This window comes from Anopheles darlingi, chromosome 2, assembly GCF_943734745.1.
Source record: "Anopheles darlingi chromosome 2, idAnoDarlMG_H_01, whole genome shotgun sequence".
NCBI lineage: Eukaryota > Metazoa > Arthropoda > Insecta > Diptera > Culicidae > Anopheles > Anopheles darlingi.
The window spans coordinates 59,287,380-59,303,704 of NC_064874.1; the positions used below are offsets into that span (position 1 = coordinate 59,287,380).

Genomic DNA, 16,325 nt, shown 5'->3' on the forward strand with positions numbered 1-16,325 from the left:
TTGAACCCCAGTTGCAGCTGCCATACGTTGGACTAAGTATAAAGACTGTTTCAATGAAAATCTCGCAATAATGGGTTATTTATCAGCAAAGAATTGACGTAAGTAGGACGAAAGGAGGTTATTTTAAAGTAATTTGTTAATTTTTTTAAAGCCATGTGTAGATGCAAATTATTTCTCCGTTCGTTAACGGATTTTATTATTTCTAATTTTGACAACATCGACAATTTTTGTACAGTACTGCTGGTCACTTCATTCACAATTTTGCTCAACCCCTCCATTTGAACTGGTTTTTATACATTTTTGATACATTTCTTGAGTTTACGATTGATTATTTGTCCAATAAATCGATGAAATGATGGTGAAAACATCTGAATTATATCCAGAATTGCAGATTCCTTGCCAATTAATCAATTTACGGGAATATTTAACTATTCAACTGAACTAAAATCAACATTCAGCAATTTTGTTGAGAGTTGCAAAATTTGAAGAATTGGAAAGAATCGGTGATAATTTTTGAAGGTCTACTTCGATGTGACTAAAAAATGACTATTGAATAAACAAACTACAAGGAATAAACCATTGTCAAAAGATACTCGATGTGTCTTCTAGGAACATTGCAATGACTAAAACGAATCGACCAAACTCTAACTGAAACAGACTTTAATTGATCGAATTAATTGTAGACCCCCGGTTGGAGTTTTCCCACATTCCCTGGCTGCCACTTTTCCGTGTTTCCGAACTGCCATCATCGGCACGTCCCGGTCCGTGGTCACGTGCATGCGAACACTTCGATCGAATCTAGCGTTATCCCTTGACGACGATCCCGTGGTATCCGAGTTGGTGTCGGTCCGGCAACCGGCGACCAGCAGCTGCGCTAGGGGAAGAGGCCACCACCAATCTCCGTTGGTGGATGCGCTACCATGTCAATGTCTCATTAGTGGAAATTAATTGCATTATAAACTGCTTTGCTGGAGATCGTGGGTCGTCGTTTTCCCAGATTCCCAGCCGCGTCGTCGTCGTCGTCGTCGTCGTAGGCACTCAAGACATACTGCTGCAAGACGGTCCATGCTGGTGGCCTTCATCTGGCCAATCGGGACCATTTATCTTCACGCTCGTGCTTGCACCTTGATTTTGGACTCCGCGTGAGTGCGAGGTGGTGTGTGTGGTGGTCTGTTTCATTAAAAGTTTGTCTCGCGCCGTGGGACGGTCATTCCCAGCGTGGTTAAGGTGCGTGTGGTAGATGGTGTTGATAATGGAGATCAGCAGCAGCAGCAGCAGCAGTTGTTGTGGGCAGTATTGTCCATAGGTTGAAGGCCATGATTTAGGGTAGCGACCACCAGGTCGTCACAGATTGCAGTGCAGTATTGGAGAGGCACTCATCGCATCGGTTCGGTCCGATGATGTGCGCGTTGGTCTTCCAAGTAGCTGGAAGATCAATCACTCCTGGACCTCCCGAAACCGAAGCCGTTTTGTGACGCACAGTAAAGCTGCTCCGTTTATGGCATGTTTTTAGTAGCGGCATTTGTGGTTTCTCAGAACAAGGTAAAGTGTCTGCCTTAAGAGATTCGACGTTGTTTATGCCAAACACCCGAAGTGGTGTTCCTTGTTGCAACGTCCGTACGTCTCGACAGGGCCTTTACGGTATTCAAAACCTTATTATTAGCAATCCGTGGCATTTGGAGGAGGAAGTCGTTCAAAATTTCTGGGGTTTTTTGGGCGTAAAACCACGCGCTTCTCGTTTGGACTCATCAATCACCGGGAAAGCCACAATAATTAGCTCGCGCAGTGACCGGTCCTGTTGCTGGAGTGGGGTGTCTGTTAGTGCACCTTTGTTTCGTGTGAGGGGGGGCTCATCTATTATGCACATTATTGGTCGGTTGTTCGCGGTGTTCGTGATGCGGCCGCGGCCGCGAAATGAGTTCATCTCGATGTTTCATTAATGGTGGCCGCATAAGCCGAGGAAAAATGACGGTGCGGTGTAGTCGACGATGATGGGAGCTTCTGTGAGTGGAGAGCTCGACCCACCCACCACACCTCTCCATTCCACTTAATGGGCCACTCAATTTATGCTCGCACCTGAATTTTTGCCAATCAGCCAATGCTCCGCTGCTTGGTGCTGGTGGTGGTGTTGGTGGTAACCAGCATAATAACTTTCCTTTTTTAATCGACACCATTTCGGTCTATTCCCCGTGGCCATTCGCTTCGCGATGCTGCCCCAAACTAGCCAGATTGGCTGTTCTCCGATTAAGGAGCGTGCTGTTGTGGGCACGAAGTGAACGAGAGCAGCGGCGACTCTTACATTGCCCGGGTTCCAGGAATCAATGTGTCTGCCAGTCCCTTTGGACGCTAGCCAGGGATAGCGAGGTCGACCTCGGTGATTTGGATTGGATTTGCCGGTGTCTCAACTATCGCAACTCGTGGGCTAAGAAGACTTTGGCTGAGAAGGGAGATCGCTCCCCGGTCCAGTCCAGTCCAGTCCGGCCCAGCGTCCATGATGCCAACCACCGGTCGGACAACTTTTAATTGGATAAATAAAATTTAATTCCTTCACATTTATTTGCCAGCTGCCAGGTCATTGCGGTGCCCGGCTAGAAAGGGGATTCTTCCAAGGCCTGCAAGAAGGTGCTCCCCACTCCGCGCCTATATAGATTGAGGGCAACACGCTTACTTTCAGATTTGCGTACAGAGGGATGAGCTCGAGCTGGTGGGATTGGGTTTATCGTACCGTTCCGGGGGGCGTGACAGCAGGACGACATGCAACAGTTTCATTAGTAGACCCTTGACTTTTGTACTAACTAGCCAGACTTGAACCATTCGAGCTAACCCATTTGTGGAGCTGGACCACCTGGACTGATGCTTTAACCTGTTGATGAATTAATGATGCCCATATTATGGGAACGAAGGGACACCCTGTTTGAGGTCACTCTCTCTCGATGTGGGGTGCGATATGTTTAACGCAAAGTATGCGATTGATGTTGGGCTGTTGCGGTACTATCCAACTGGCCTTTGTTCGCTCGATAACGAGTAGTACATTCCATTTGCGTTTTAGAAAAATATTTTTAATATTAAATTCTTTCGCTCGGGCACCTGGCATCGGACAATGGTAGAGAGGTTTAAAAAATAGTACGTGAGCCTTATAAGGGTTGTATGATGTTCATTTTGAAGTAAAACATTTCTATGGGCATGCACTTTGAATTAGCAATAATTCAATACACTAAAAATACAATCGGCTCTAAAGTATGCCCAGTCAATACCAAATACCGTAGCAATATGCCTTTGATGATGCTGACATTATACTCGGTACATGGCTGTTCTTTGCAAAACCCGAGAGTGGTCTTAGAGAGTATACAGAAAAATTGGCATGACGATGTAGAGGAGCTTTTATTTGATGTTGAAGCTGAAAGGTTTTTATTCAATACCTTTTAACGAAATGCTTGAGCTATGGCATTTCGCTTCAATTTTCAATATCATGAATAATTGGATTCCTAAACACATGACTAAAATCCGAGTTGAAGCAAGACCATTCCTGGGTCATTACATTTACCTTACCCTATGATGGCAGACACTCCATTCTTGGAAGCTTTTGGGATTCCATTTGCTGCTGCTTACCGTCTCATTTGCCCATCAGGTCCAATAATGTTTAATTTGCTCTATTTGGGGCCATTAACTTACTGCAAAAACTTTGTGTGTATTCCCCACTGATATAAATCCTTGTTTTGAACTGATATAAATGGATTGTCCGGTGGGACGGTACTATTAAGTCCATTGGCAAGGAGCCTTTCGGGTTGATCACTTTTCGTGAATGACTGACTAACTGACTTATGAGAACGCATTTAGTTATAACAAGACACCTAATTGAAAATGTGTATAGATGGATTCATCTTCGAAACCAGCTTGCTTGTTGTATAAAGAATATGCTGAATATTTATTACTACGACTTACGTTACAAAACGTTTCCTTTATTTTAAATATTTGCGCACTGTATTTGCTTACATTCCCGGCAGATGTTCGCAAACATCGGTGATGGTTTTGCATTTTTTTCGTTTTTTGCCTTCGTCCTTTAAAGCGGATCAATGAGTATACGCGAATACACTGTACTCACTCCATCGCACCATCGAACGCAAACTAATGGACCGGTAGTTGAGTGCCGGAGCCGCCATTTCACATATTCATTGTAAAGTGAAGTAGTGCTTCTAGAGCGTTTCACTTGTTGTGTCGAACTAGTTTGCGAACTACTTGTGCCCCCAGCTAGCAGTCGAGCAGACCTACACGAGAGACCTAGCGGTTTCACTTTCGTTCCACATACCATTGATGGTGCTTTCGGTGGAAGCGCCCATCGTGAACCACTAGAACTCACCTTCACCGAGCGACGCAGCCGGCCAGCACCTGAGAGTTGCGATCAATTAAAACTGCACGGCTCAGCATAAGTACACGCGAGCTGCTGGCGGTTTCGCGCGTTTCGGTGCATCAGCAAATCCGTTTCTTTCCGTACCAAGCGCAACGCTCCAATGGCAATGGCGCGCTGATGCAACGAAACCAAACACATTGTTTGCTGGTGATCCACATTCCACCACCGGCTCTAGTTCACCAGCAAAGTAGGCTAGGACCATGGCAAACTAGGGGGTTTGCGCGATTCGTTCCGTGAAGGACGTGCTGACGACGTACGAGTGTCGAGTTCATTCGCGCCGTGCCTCTGAATGGAACGTGGGGTGGCGTTGAAGGTGCGCACGGTTACAATTGTTTCCCGCTCACGTTTCGCTAACCGAGCTTTACAAGAGCAGCAGTACCGGGGGGTTGCTGGTGCAACCGGAGTTGGCCAAAAAACCGCCGCGGTTTCCCTAGGATCCGTCGAGGTATGTGTCAGCTCAACTTTCTGGAGTTCCCGGCTGGTGTGAGTTCTTTTGTTCTGAACCGGCATGGTGTGGGGTGCTGCTGTCTTATGATTCATCTTCCTACACCGCTAGCAACCCGCCCACCACCCTCTGTGTGTCAGTGGAGACTACTTCTTTCCTTTTCAATAAGGCGTATCCTCCAAGTATGTGGCAGGTTGCTCCGGAAGCACCTGGCAACGAGCAGCACGAGATAAAAGGACTGGAGTGTGTGTGCGTGTGTGTGTGCGTCTGTGTATGTGCCCTTATTGGAGAGAAAGAGAGAGGGAGAGAGAGAAAGAAGAACCATCTGCGCGAAAGCCTTCCAGGAAAGGATTCGCCCTGGTATAAAGCCCTCAGCTGTTCTCAGAGCTCAAGGACGCAACCGGAACCGGGCAAACAATAAATCACCGAAGCACCCGACGTGGCGGCCCATGGTGGCTCCGGCTCCGGAGCACCTTCCGGTTCCTTATCATCCTTAGCGAGCAACGAAATTATGCAGAGCAGAGTGTTTAATGGCTTCACCGGGGCGAGCTGCCTCAGAATGAAAGCTAGCCTATAATCTGGTGCTGGAACATTGGATTGTAAAAATGTGAAAGTTTTACTTTTAGAAAGAGGGAAGAGAAGAGGGAAAGCACCAGCACCAGTGGATGCAAAGTGTCTTGGCCGCGATGATCTGCCACCGATAAAGCAGATGCAGCATCATGCGATGGCTATCTCACCTTAAGTGGTGCCGCAATACGCGCAATCAAGGTGTGTATGTATGTGAGTGCTATCAGATATTAAAGAAAACCGTATCCGAGGCAAGGCAGACTCGTGGACTTTTCCCGGTGGAAAACATTCCGTGGAATATTCTATTGTTTTGTAGTCCCCTGCCCACCTCCCGTGGACCGTAATTTATGCATCCGGGTACCTCGACTGTTGCTACGACGAACAATTTCCATGCGCCGTCGTGCTGCTTGGATCTCATTTGGAAAAAAAAAGTTCCCCCAGCCTACTGCGAACCAGCTAGGGCTTAGCCAGCAACCAAGAGCCACATAAATGACGCACGTGTCTTCGGTATTGTGCCGAGGTCCAGCTTCTTCTTCGGTTTCTTTGGTCGTTTTGTTCCTCCTTTTAACAAAAAAAAAGTGGCCAAAAGAAGTAAAAACGAAAAACAACAACAAAAGAGACAGCAGCCGCCACACAACCGAGACCGAGACCGAGGGACCATTATCCGTAAAGTAAAATGTGTCATTTTTGTGATTAAGGCCCCGGGAATCCCCGGGAGCTGGACCGAAGATTCGCCGTCTTTTGGAGGCAACACGTCGTCGTCGGCTTGCACACGGGCTTCCGTGGCTGGTGCGTGCGATGTTCCAGTCGGATGGTGTTTCCGTTGTTGCTGCTTCCGTTGATACTGCGGAGGGCGCGGTCGCGGTCGCGGTTGGTCCAGTGTTGTGTGGTGCGTGATGGTAAGAGGGCATATGTCGCGCGATCACGGATAGGATAAGACGGACGAACGGACGGTGGGAAGGAAGGAGGATGGGGAACATTCTTTAATAGCGCTCGGCGGCAGTTTAGGTCATGTTCCGGGTGGCTGCACACCCAATCCGATTAGTAGCACCCACCCCGTCCCTTTACGGTCTAATGTCTTTCGCTGTCAAAGAGAGAGAAAGAGAAAGAGCAAGAGAGCCAGCGAGAGAGGCAGAGGAGGTTATTATGAATTTTATTTAAAAAACTTTTCCAACCAACGTCACACAAGGACGGTTTTCCGGAGAAGAAACGGAGGTGAAGGAAGCGGACGACGACGAAAAAGCCGCTGGTCACGAATGCGTGTGTGTGTGTGTGTGTGTGTGTGTGTGTGTGTGTGTGTATGTGTGTGTGTGTGAGGTGCTATACCCTAGAACATCGGACCATGGGTGGTTTGACATTGAAAGCCTTGTGCTTAGGACGTTTACGGTTGTGTTAATCAAGAGTTAATGCTCATGAGTGGAGTGTATCCGTGGATGGTTAGGATGGTGCCCGTATGGTCCAAGGGACTCTCTGCCAAGCCCTCCGAGCCAGTTTGATAATTGGTTCTGTTTGCGCTTTCCGTTAGAACGGGCACGTTCCGGATGAAGAAGGTGACCGTGGGCAGGTGGCGTTTAACGCTTCGATCGTCACCGTCCGAGCTATTTTCAACGTTCCAGGTCCCTCTGTGGGCCTCTTGCGGGTCAATGTGCTAACCCGCTGTACGCCTGGTATGCCGTGTGTCAACGGTTTGGTTTCTAGGGGGGGATTTTTGTCCAAAAAACAACCGGGACTATTTCGAGAACACACACACACACACACACACACACACACACCGCACGACACGAGATGACGAATGTTCAAACAACATGCGATGCTCGGGGTCTGTCGTGGGGTCTACGCACTTTTGTCGATGCACTTGGCGGTACTTGACGGTTGAGCTTTGGATGATTTGGACGATACGCAATGAGCGCGAGAATGAGGAGTGCAGCATCAGCATGGGCTGGACCGAGGACTGGACTGGAGGCCTGACGAAAGGAGAAGCAAGGGAAGAAGGGTATTTGCACAGCGCACACCGATTGTGGTCTCTGTAGCGTCGTGCACCACGATTGTGGTCATTGGAATGCAAATGTTTGCTCAGCGGAGAAAATTTCCTCCTTTCGATCTATCTCCCCCCCCTCCCGGGCTCGGTTCGGGAAAATGTTCATTCGGCATTCCAATGGTCAAGCGCAGAAAGTTCTTCGATCTGCGGTGCGGAATGGGCACACGAGGATAGGCTTTCACGTGGTCTCGTTGGTTCATCGAGCCAGGTCTCGGTAGGGGCGTTGTTTGAGGAGGCACTTCCTTTGGTTGAATACTCAACTCTGGTCTGGTGCGACTTTCAGAGACCGATACTGATGGTTGTGAAAGGTTATGAGGTCAACAATATCGATTTTGGTTAGCTGGTTTTACAGATTTATTCAGTATTTGTTTGAAGAATTAATGTACCTTATTAATTAGTTTTGGTGTCAATTGAATTGCTTTTTAAATGAGGTCTCGACCGTAAGTTATCAAGTTAGAAAAGGGAATTTCTTTTGTATTGGTCTGCGTGAGTGTATGATAAGGCTGTTGGTCAGAATTTCATTTCGGTGTATTCCAATGAGAGCTTCAATGTAGTTTGAGGAAAATTTTAGCCAAGCGAAATAGGTGAAAAGAGTAATAATTATCTGTTTTTCGAATAAAACAATTTTTTTATTTATTATTATTTTACAATTCAACAAGTTTATTATCTACCAAATCCTATTTAGATCAACTTTTCTTATGAATAACGTTTATCACTGGAGTATGCATGGATTTTATCGGATTATTTGAGTTTTGAGCCTCTACTCTGATGAAGCATATTTTTTTATGGTTTATTTTGTTTGTGTTTGCTCTCAAGTGCTGAACCAAGAAGGAACGACCGACGAGACCATGCTCAGAATCTTAAGTTGTTTGGCTTGTAGATTTTTTTAAGGCTCCCCAGAGCACAAGTGGTTTATTTGTGATTATTGACCTGAAGTATGATTAGTAATACTTCAGTTCTATAGCAATTTGTTCAAATAATTATGTGAAGATTTCCTGTTTATAAACTGGTGCATAGTTCTCACCATCTTATCTGTTCTTTTATTCAGTAGTATGTCATTTGCTTATCAACAATGAAGTATATTTAATAATGTTTTACCCGATTTAAAGTGATTCGTAAATGCAATTATCGCTTTGAGGTATTTTCCGAGCGCAATCATGCAAAGATGATTGCTTTTTCAGTGGTACGTTACAACTTTGAATGATATGCTTTCAAGTTTTGGAAGATGATTGTCGGATGCGCATATGTCGGAGAATACAGGTGACGAAAGAAAACGATAAGCGTCCTCTATCTCTATCAAGGTACAAAATACATTTCAAAATGTTCCGTTAATCAGTTCGTACACATTCATGCTCCAAGTTGGTTGTTGTAGAAGCTTTAGGTATGTCTTTATCTCGACAGTAACCACCTTCAAATGCCTTCCAGGAGTATACTCATCAATGGTTAGTACAGAACACTTGCTCTGTACGTGTTGATCGATGTACGTGTTGATTGCTGTTGTAGATTCTAGTAGAGGTGAAGCAAGTAAATGATAGAAATGGTTTCGTGACAGGATTTTGATTAAGCGCACTCCGGGAAGCAACAGATCAGACGATCTTTATCGTCTCGACGTCGACGGAAAATTGTAAACGACAAAATTTATCCTTAAATAGTCCTAACCCGTATTAGTAAGCAGCTCCACGCTTCGGGTTGATTGAACCTCCAATCTAACCGATTCGCCCATCGGGTGTTGATCTTGCAATGGTCGATCCTCGATTTAGCATAATGTAAAATCATCATCACCAGCACCTCCCGCCGCTCACCTCCCAAAGCAGTCTGTTGAAAGCACCGATTTGTCACACCTTCTCCATTCCATTCGTATTCGGACGATGGTCACTCGCAAGCAAAAAAGTCACCGCTGGGAAACTTTCGGCCCCAGAAGTCCCAAAAGAAAACCAAGAAAACCGTCTTTGTCATCGCTTTATGTTTCGCTTGACCGAAAATAATCAGATGAGAGTGAGGTAGCCCGATCCCTCGGTGCCACTGGACGGGGGAAGAGGGAGAGAGAGGGCGGTTTGAAGGTGTAGCGGACGTTGGAAAAACTTTTAGTCACCCACTCGCTACCGACGAAGTAATTTGTCCACCGGTTGGTCACCGGCCGGTATACCCGGGACCGACCCTTTCTGCTGTACCCCACCTTCTGTGCCAAAGGTCCATGGGTTTACGTGGGAAATGCGTTGGATGGCACGGCTTTTGGCAGCAGTAGCATATGGAATGTGGAGCTTCTGTGGAAAAGTGAAAACGGAACGTCCCTCCCTCAGGGGAGGACGCTATTGGTTTGGATAGATGAAGGATCGGTTTCCGAGGCTGAGGTTTTGGGATTGTCCCTTTTAGGACTGATAAGCGTTACTATCTGCTGCTTCATACGGATGCTTACCCTGCACACGTAGGTGGTATTTGCCTTTAACTACACACACACACACATACACATCAGGGCCAGTGATGGTTTACGCCTGAACGAACGATAATGTCGGTGGTCTGGGCTGAGTTTTCCATTTTATCTGAGTGCTGCTACTACAGCTGCTGCAGATGGTTGATTGTGTGGTTGTGGTAATTGCAAAGACTCGTTTGTGTATGTATGAGCCTTTGTGCGTGCGAGGACAATTGGAAAAGAGGAAAAGAGGCCGTGGATACAGACAGTACCCGGCTCCATCTCACCGTAACGATGACGCTGATGGTACATTTCAATTTGGCCGTCTCGGTGGCGCATCATCCATTCGAAAAAAAGGGATCGTACAAGAATGAATAGTCGCGAGCAGAGCTCGAACAACAACAATGCCCTCAACGAAAAGCTCCAGGGAGGGATATGCTAATGGGAGCAGAAGCTATTGGAATAATGTTGCCCCAAGAATATGGTTTCACTCTCCAAGGTTCGTATTGTTCAGAAAGCTGTATTCGGTGTATTAGGTAGTGCGCACTGTTGCTGTCGTTTAATGTCTGCCCTTGAAAGGCCAGCCATTGGTAAGGGATCCTGATCAAAAGCCCGTTTCAACGAAACGGCCAACGTACCAGCTATGGCTGCCATTAAATGCTTCTGCTGGATATTCGTTGGTCTGGGTTCTTTGCCAATGTTCGATCTGGAGGTCGTGGGACTACTTAACTGGCAACAGTAAAACCACTCACAGTAGGCTTGGGTTCCTTTGTAGCAAACCCTCGCCAATACATCATAGCCTTCTCCCTAAAAATAACAAAATGGCCACTTGCAGAAGCTTCTGTGTGTTGCTGTGTGAGCTTTTAAAGGCGATTCGATCGTAAACCTCAAGGGGACCTCAACATCCTCGTCTCTTACGTAACGTCCACCCTACCTCGCTATCGCCAATTATTGATACTAAAAGATTTGTTTTTGGTGACCGGTGTGGGCAACAACTTTGACACGGAACAGATTTCATCCACGGAACACAATCGTCCGTCCGTCACTTCCATTAGCCCGGGGGGCCAATTGACGTAGCAACTTTTGGAAGTTTTATGATTGCTCGCCCCGTTCTGAGATAAGATCCCCATTCCGTGGGTTCTAATAATGGTGACCGGTTGTTGGTTTCGATATTTGATTTTGACACAACCGCCGGCGAGCGGTTTACCGTTTCAGGTTCCAGGTATGATTAATACACACCGGATACAGCTTATCGGTGGTCGTTGGGATGTCGGTTAACCATAAATCACCGCTTGGTCTACGGAGAGATTCGAGAGAGAATGGGCGTGCAGCCCCACGCACTGAAACTGCACGTCTGAAACTCTGGTGCAGACCCGTGTTTCGGGTTGTCGCTTTGAGTGCCATCATGTACTGGTAGCACTTAAATACCACATTTATACCAGATTGTGTTGTGGCTCGGATCGGATAAAAGCATAAAAAACACGCAAACGACACAATCAATGGGCTTATGGTTTGCGAATTGGTGATGCAGTTGAGCCCGCTGGTAGCCGGCCTTCACATGTTGCCATGAGTGGCACGTGCCACGAATAATTAATGGAGGGATAATCAATGAAATATCGAATCTCGCTTCATAACGCTTCCCGCTTCGAGCAGCGGCAAGCGGCAATGAACGATGCGTGACAGTAAGGGAAGTTGACGACTTTACGGTTGGTCGATCGCAATTTGATGACCAACACGGACCGTTCCGTTCAAATCTGTCATCCGCCTCACCACTTCCCGGCAAGCGCCGGCGATTATGATGATTATGCTGCGTGCCGCGTTCTGTTCGCACGTTTTGTGGGAACTCGCTGCGACACACACACGCGAATTGTCAGTCCGCATGGAATCAGACAACCGAGTCCGAACAAGTCCGGAAACGGTCAGTCTAATATCAGTCAGAGAAACGCAAAGGAAGCCATGCTTGGTGCTGCTGTTCGTCCGCATTTTAGAGGAAAATCTTTTGCATTTCTCTCTCTCTCTCAAACACTCCCTGGGAAAGCACGTCTTCAGGCCGCGCAGCGAGGGGGGAAAACTTGCGAAGCAAAACAGTAATGACCACTAATGCAATGTATGATTGCGGCTAATTGTGCTGGCAGGCCAGGCTGGGCGATTGCGCAACGTGCAAGGCGCAGTGAAAGCGAGCTTCAGCTATTCGGGTGTTTTTGGGGAAGATCTCTTCGAAGCTTTTTTGCTGACACGCACACATGGTTTCCATGGCTTCGCAATGTGTAGTGCTACTGAGACGAACCTAGAGTGTGTGCTACCAGCAACAGCAACATAAAACATGGCATTATCGCCCGGGACGCGATGGCGATCTTATTGATTGGTTTTGCATAGCAGTGTGTCGACGATGTGTGTGCGTTAGTTTGATGCAGGTTGTAAATAGCAGTCATCGGAGAAGCAGACACACGCACTGGCATACCGAAGTGCGATGAGCGAGAAGCGCGTATGCGAACGTGAAATTGTATATTATTTCGGGGGTAAAAGCATAGATTTTCCGAGGCAATCACGCGCCTTTTTTGCGCTATCCGCTCTTCTGCTTTAGTCGCTGACGCTTTACATCATTTCCCTTTTAGTCACAGCGTGCGGACAAGGGCGGAGGATTTTGGTGTTAGAGAGTGAGCAATATTTTCCTCCAGCAAAAATAGGACCACAGGGCCTACTATAATGGATAGGATGAAAAAAGGAAAACGGATGATGTTACAATACTTTTATTCATGTTCAATTGACAGTCATATTTGGAATCGTCGGCCACCGGGTTTCGATTGCTGAGTGAACAGAATTTACATTCAAGTTTTCCGCAAAACTCATCCCATAAGCTCCAACCAGCCACTGCGCCCTGTAGTCAGTTGAAGAAAATCAGTTGAAGGAACTCTAGAGCAAAGCACCAAAAGTTTGTTTCGATTTGCTTCACTTGGTTAATAGGGACCGGCGTATCAACGAGTCAAAGTCCTTCCTTTTTCTCAATCCGCTTCTTTCAAACACTTGCCAGAAGAAGGATTGCTTGCACGCTTGGCTGCACAAAGAAAATACCGTCGATACCAAGGTACCGAACTCCCGAACTGCGTGGTACTGGTTGTTTGGCAAACGACCTGCTGACGGTGCAACGGTTATCGAACGCGCGTTCAATTTCGAATGTGCACGGTCTGTGGGATTCAATTTTGCAAAAAGCCGTACACACCAACTGTAAAAGCATATAAATAAATTGAGAAAAGAGGGAACTTGACAAACACCTTCATCCAAGGTGGCCAAGATCGTCCGGAAGGAGCAACCGAATTTCCTCTATTTCCAATGCGAGTCCTCGCGATCGTTCTTGAAAAAGTTTTAACGAGCTGCCCGGTCGCAGTGGTCAAATCAATCAAACTTATGATAATTGTAGAAGTGACACTTCCGAACTCCCGAATTCAATTAGACTAAAGTCCTGTTCGCTGTCCAATTATTTTGTGCCGCCGGTGGCCACAAGTTTGTTCGTCACGCGGCAGAGGAAGATTGCTCAACAAGTGAACTTTCTCCTCCGAACTAACCAACCAACTGGTGGATCGATATCGATCGACTAGCCAGACTCGAGCCGGTGTCATCCGGTGGTACGAGGTGGTGGCGGTGGCGTGCGCAGTTCCATTGCTATATTTGCAGCTCGCTCGTTCAAGTGGCTGTTCTGTGGAAGCAATTCACTATTTATAACCTATTGTGGCAAACTTCGGTGCTTCGGAGTGAGTGTGCCAGGCGAGCGTAACACATCGATGACACTCCAGTGCGCGACAGCAGCAGGCATACCAGTCTGCCGTGGATAAGCCCCGGTTCCCAGCAAATGCGACGTTGCGGTAGCAAAGTGTCATCAATATTAACGGAATCCTCAGCTTCAGCCACATGGCTTCGTTTTGAGCGGAAGGAGCTTTCCGACGACCAGGCCTCCGGTATCGATCCCGGTGCTGGTGCTTTGCATGCGCGAACGTGAACCATTTTCACGTAATTGTCTTGTTTATCCGTGGAGTGGAGCGAAGCATATTGGTAGGCAAGCCCCGAGGGCGAGGTGTTGATGTTCCGGTGCTGCCATGACGATGCTGCGTCTCGAGCAAACCAACACCAACACGGCATTATGCGAGGCAAATCCACCGAAAAATGTTTATGCGAGGCGACCCGGATGAATGTGGGGGCTGAAGAGGTCGCAGACGGACGCGGCACGGCATGGCATGGCATGTGCGTTCTCGTTTGCCACAGCCGGTTCTTATGATAACATTATCGTTCACCACGAGGTTATCGGTTCTGGTGATGGTGCTTCAAGACGACGACTGATTGAAGCACTTGGTACGCTACCGATGATCTCGATACTGTATGTGGGGGAGGATGGTTGACAAGTGGTTAACTCCCTGGTGGCATCATCACCGTGACATGGCACACCATACCGCCGTGTTGAGCCATCTGAACAACGGATTGAAGGAACCGGCTTCAAATATTTGCCAAAAATCGCTTTAATGACATTTTCCTGTACTTGCAATGTTGCCGAATCGGAATCGTGAGCTTTTGGAGCAGGATTAGTTACCAGTTCTCAATAGGATCGGGCGCAGAAGCACGAGAAAATATGCCGCCGATGTACAGGGTGTCTCTTGCATAAAAAGGCTAAAAACATTTATTGGAGTTGAAAGCCATGTTTTTTTTTGTAAGTTTGGCTTCCATGCAAAACCATTTATCTTGCTCCGTTGGGTAATTTTTACAGCATCAATTAAATTCACTTAATGTGGCCATCGGCTTTTTCAATTATTTGAATTGTAAAAATAAGATATCGAGAACGTATCGTTGGTAAATGATTCTCCGACTTAAAAGTCCTTGGCCTGAAAATAGAAGCTATGCTAACAAACCGACGCTGCTAACATTGAATGCTCAGGTATTTCTTTGAACATACGTCCATATTGAACTGCCCAATCGAAGTTTCTTGCCGTCCAAAATTGTGCCCAAAATTTCATGGCCAGCCATTGGGTTGCCTAGAAATCGATGCTGGATCAGTCGTGATTTTTTTCACTAGCGAATATTATGAAAGGTTTCTTTTCGTGCTTCATTTTCTCATGTCGCAGAGCTTTGTTTTATCCAGTAATCAACGGAGGCTTTGCATTATTCCTAAACGATACCTTCAAGACATTTTGGACCAGCCAACACATTTGACAGTTTGTATTGAATTCCCAGGATTTCGATTCCCTTTTTCTTTGGTATATCTTACCAGTTCTGCAGAGCGCACAGATCATGATAGATTACTCCTAAGATTTCCTAAGACATGGCACTTGAAGAATATGTCGTTTATCAGGTGTATAGATAGAAGAAAGCATCTTTTTTTTTTTAAATTTAACTGTATAAGGACGGACTCTAAACATACGGCTCGTTTAGAAGATAGCATCTGATAAACGCCGTATTTTGTTGTGGAGTTTTTCACACGATACTATGACTGAATAGACATCTTTTTGAATATCATTTGGCAGATAAGAGTCTCACCAATGCCACTTTATGTTATACTACTCTTGGATACAAATTTGAAGAAAGCGAATTGATTCATTTTTCGCAACACCCTGTATGATGGATTAGAGTTTGCTTAGCGGATCGATTGCTTCAATCCGTCGAGCACTCTGTAACGACCCCGGGGTTAGCGAAGCATAAACGGTTCTCAGGCAGCCGGATGACGGATGAAGGCGTTGAGCTGCATTGGCAAATCCAATTCTTGCGACAATTCGCAAATATGTGAACCAACCGAGGGCCCGTTCTGATCATGCGATTCGAGACGACAATCCGTCAACAGCAACATGGATTGAATTTGCATAACTCACGTACCGTCATCGCCACCATACCTTAGTCTCTCTTGCAATTTATCTTCTCTACCGCAGAAAATTGTTTGAAGAAAATAAACTTCCCGAACACCACGCGAGCACGTAAACGCATTCGTCGTTATTGATTCTTTCACTTTCCTTTTCGTCAACAGAACCTCGTCAACTGTGGACCGGCTGTAGAAGAGCGTTTCCGCTGGCGGCTGGCACCTGACCTGACGACGCATTATGCCGCACCGGCTGCTAGCATCGGAACAGGAGATGATTAATATTGTGCCGGCATCAGCGACCATGACCGTCGGCCACCGCATACTAATCACTTTCGGTGCGAATCGAGAGCGAACGTAAAAGAGAGAGAGAGAGAGAGAGCCGAAATCGTGCGCGTGTGCGTGTGTTTAGACATTCCCCAAAAAGTTTGATCTCAACTTCCGAAGCCCGCAAGAAAGGACATTCCACGCCAGGCGCCACAGGAGTATCGTGGAAGGAGAAAGGACAAATTAATTAACGACACTGACCCAGCCAATCCCCAGCACCCGCCAACCATGCCAGCCACAACGGTAAAGAGTGAGGCTACGGATCAGCACAACGACTGTGATAACGAGGAGGTACGT

General features: G+C 46.7%; 1 protein-coding gene across 5 annotated transcripts in view; it reads left to right on the plus strand.

The window, feature by feature from the left end:
- Positions 1-16,325, plus strand: part of LOC125949931 (uncharacterized) — a 57,967-nt gene that overhangs the window by 33,682 nt on the left and 7,960 nt on the right. For all 5 annotated transcript variants that reach the window (XM_049677429.1, XM_049677432.1, XM_049677431.1 and 2 more), the window contains exon 4: positions 15,870-16,319. In XM_049677429.1, the coding sequence (XP_049533386.1) occupies positions 16,257-16,319 (63 nt within the window). In that variant the 5' untranslated portion in view covers positions 15,870-16,256. The remainder of the gene's footprint in view (positions 1-15,869; positions 16,320-16,325) is intronic.